The sequence below is a fragment of the Buceros rhinoceros genome, unplaced genomic scaffold, assembly GCF_000710305.1.
Source record: "Buceros rhinoceros silvestris isolate BGI_N320 unplaced genomic scaffold, ASM71030v1 scaffold41493, whole genome shotgun sequence".
NCBI lineage: Eukaryota > Metazoa > Chordata > Aves > Bucerotiformes > Bucerotidae > Buceros > Buceros rhinoceros.
Genome location: NW_010402602.1, coordinates 17,080 through 20,530, shown reverse-complemented (window position 1 = coordinate 20,530; position 3,451 = coordinate 17,080). Strand labels below are relative to the sequence as shown.

General features: G+C 44.9%; 1 protein-coding gene across 1 annotated transcript in view; it reads left to right on the top strand.

Annotated features, from left to right (window-relative positions):
- The first annotated feature begins 922 nt into the window (after window positions 1–922).
- The window catches only part of LOC104490410 (phospholipase DDHD1-like), a 12,342-nt gene continuing 9,813 nt past the window's right edge, over window positions 923–3,451 (top strand). The window contains exon 1 of the mRNA XM_010132687.1: window positions 923–1,088. Within this exon, the coding sequence (XP_010130989.1) occupies window positions 935–1,088 (154 nt within the window). The 5' untranslated portion in view covers window positions 923–934. The remainder of the gene's footprint in view (window positions 1,089–3,451) is intronic.

Below are 3,451 nucleotides of genomic sequence, written 5' to 3'. Positions count from 1 at the left end.
CAGAGGCACACACAGAATTTCTTTCTTGATTTTCCAGATGTAGGAGGAGAAATTTTGAGCTGAGCTACAATGGATTTTATTGTCTCAGCTTGCTTGCAGGGATGGGTCTAAGAGGAGAATTCTTGCTCCCTGCAGCCCCAGTAGTTAGCACGGGCATCGAGCACAGTTCGGTGAAGAGTAAGCAGCAGGATACGTTTCTCACATGTGCTTCTCTTTCATCACGTGGACAGCAAATGCTGGGCACCAGCCTCCTCATCTGGAGTGCTGACACTGAAACCAGAATGACAGTGACTGGAAACAGCCCATGCTGAAAGACCAATTTTCATTTAGAAAATCCCTTTCATCTACAAAATCAGCCTTTCTGCTCATTGGTGTGTGATTTGGGTTATTGTAAGGGCAGTTCCCAAAGGAAACAAGGCTCTGTGCAGTCGGGGGTTTGTAGCTCCTCCTTGGTTTGCATCCTGTTGGTAACTTTGAGACCAACGGTTAACAGTTACATTTTATAGAGGATATACATATATACATTTTATATATATATACATTTTATATACAAAGTTCCTTATTATTTGAAAATTCAAGGCAGCTGGGTAGAGATGTGTATCCCATTAAAGCTGGGATGGCTGTTTGAGCTTAACCCTTGATAAATGTTGCGGTATCTGCATTTTTCCATCCAGCTCTCGCATCCTCACGCTGAAAATTTGGCCTCATTAGCTCAGGTGTCTGCAGATCAACACTTCAGCCCCATGGGAGAAGGTGAAGGTGGATCTCGGGGCTTTTGTGGTTCCCTTGTTCAGGGTCCCAGCAGCAGGAGTGTAACTTTTCCATCCAAACACCAAGCAGAATTCCCTTTCCCTCTTCTCTGCTGTCACTTTGTGGTTTGCTGCATTAAAAAATGATCTCTTGTTTGATTTTAGAGACGGAAAAGATCCCTGTAATGCGTGGACAGTGGTTTATTGGCGGCACGTGGCAACCTCTAGAAGAGGAGGAGAGTAACTTAATAGAACAGGAGCATCTCAACCGCTTCAGAGGCCAGCAGCTGCAAGAGAGCTTCGACATGGAAGTATCAAAACCTGTTGATGGGAAGGAGGGTAAGCTTGTTTGGCTCACTGTTTTTATAGGATGTTTGCTGGACAGTTGGGGTCTGGTTTATTAAGAATGTCATCTGTAATGGTTTTCCCCCACCATAGCGGGGGACATTGTTAGAGGCATTGGTTTGCTTTCCTGTTTTTCACTGCGTCTTGATGTAGCATTTCCCTGTGCAGCACATTTGAGGAACGCTGTAAAAATTATATTCATGGATGAAGTTCCCATTTTGCTGCATGTTTCATATCTTTTAATTGTGTTTGAAATCTCACTTTAAACTGAAATCTCTTGATGGAGCAAGAGGAGTCAGTGGTGGAATGCAAACTGGTCTTAGTTCTCTGGCCAGCATTCCTGATTCTGCCCTACAGGGAGCATCAGCTTTACAGAGCACGTTTCTTTTTCCATTCTCATTCAGTCTGTGCATTTATTACAGCAGTTTTCAGCTATTTGGGGCATTCATTCTGTTACAGAAGTCCCTATTTTTTAATGACCAGGCTGAGGACGTTCAGTTAGCATTCCTGGCCATCTCAGTCAAATGCAGTTAATGTTTTTAAGAGCAGCCTTTCTGCCATGGCATTTTATGTTGAATTGGTTGCTCGGGTAAGTACAGCACAGCGGAAGTTCAGTATTTTTGGCTTTAATGCCTCTGTTGATCGTCACTTGGTGGACAATCTCCAAACCAAGAGCTGCAAGTGCAGAAGCCTCACAATACATTGTAGTGTGACTATCTGAATCTGTTTTTTTCTGTTTGTACCACATTAAAAGATGTTTTCCTCTGGCCAAGCCTGCAGAGCAGTCTTTTGCTTCAACAGCTCTGTCAAAAAAAACCCCAAGCTACGTATGCAGTCACTGCAAAATGGAATTGCGTGTCAAGTCGCCCCTAACTTAAAATAGTTTGGTTTTTTTGTGGTAGGGAGAGTTGCAGGAAAATTATAGCTAACAGTAAGTGTGAAAAGTGGTTTTGTGATTAAAATCTGCCTCTCTATAGATCTCTGATAGCTGGCGTCCCTGACTGCCATCTGCACGTGGCGCTGGGAGGAGCTGCACAACTTGCATTCTTGCTGCTGAAATAAACACAATTAGTGGAAGTGCTGAATTCAATCTATACACCCCTTAAACGCTACGATTTGTTGTAACTGCATCCTGTATGAAACCGGTTTTGGTCCCATCAAGGTTTACAGGTTGCTGCTGTTTAAGGCTAGGGAAAGTTATCACAGATCTGGAAATATCATTGGGAATGAAGTGACTCTTCGCAGTGCTGCGATAAAGCATTGTAAATGGTGAAAAACAAGCTATCTCATCTGGTTCTTCAGCAAAATTAAAATGTTCTGCTGTAACTGTCTCTTGGTACTTAGTTATAATTATTTCCTTTTATGAGTATGCCAGTTTACATCACGAATAACGAAGAAACAGCCTGTCAACAAGCATCTCGGTGTTGGACTAGATAAATTTTAAAGGTCCCTCCCAGCCCAAACCATCCTGTGATCTCGTTGATACGCAGTGGGCGAACCTGTCGGCTCTTGATTTGACCCCAGCCATGCCCTAAAGGGTGGCAGCAGGCTGGAAAGCCAGGAGCAGGTTCCCCTTTGCTGCTCCTGTTCTGAGCAATTGTCTCTTGCTCTGCCTGCTAACGCGGAGCAACATGTGATATCCTGGAACTCACTATCCAAGACTCAGTTGCCAATTTATTTGCAGTGTAATCCAATTTATTTATTTATTTTGTTGCCCTCCGAAATCTTTCTGTGAAGGAAACAGAATTGCTGGCAGGTTTGCTAGGTGTTCAGCACCCTCAGCTTTTGAGCATCCTGCCCAGTGTGATGCTGGCAGTGGAATCGCCCCGTTTAAGCACAGGGCAAGTGGTGCTGCTGCCCGTGTGCATGTGGAGTCACCCGTCCAGATGAGATGGTCTCTGCAAAATCCAACAGCGAGCACTGGGAAGGGCAGCTGCTCAGCAGGCAGTGCCCCGCTTCTTCCCTCACCTCTTTGGTTTTGGGATACACGTTAGGAGGGGATACTTATGTCTAGAAAACCAATTTCCCACTCCAGTGATTTGATTTATTAATTCTGCTCCTGCATTGCAGCAAGTGAACAAAGCTTCAGCCAGGGCTTTGGTGGGCGATAGGGTGCAGAAGAATAAACGCCCCGTTGTTAAACTCATAGTCCAAGCCAACCTTCCTCTGAAAGTGCAAAACATTTCAGAATAGGGGCCTCCAGCCTGTGACCTGTAAGTACCATAACGCCCGTGTGCGTTGGGAGCGCGTGGAGCTGTGAACGCTGAAGGTAACAGGAAGCATATGGTGGAGTTCAGGTGCATGATTTATCAAGTTCTGTTTTCCATGAGACAGCCTGGAGACCACAGCTTCAGCAG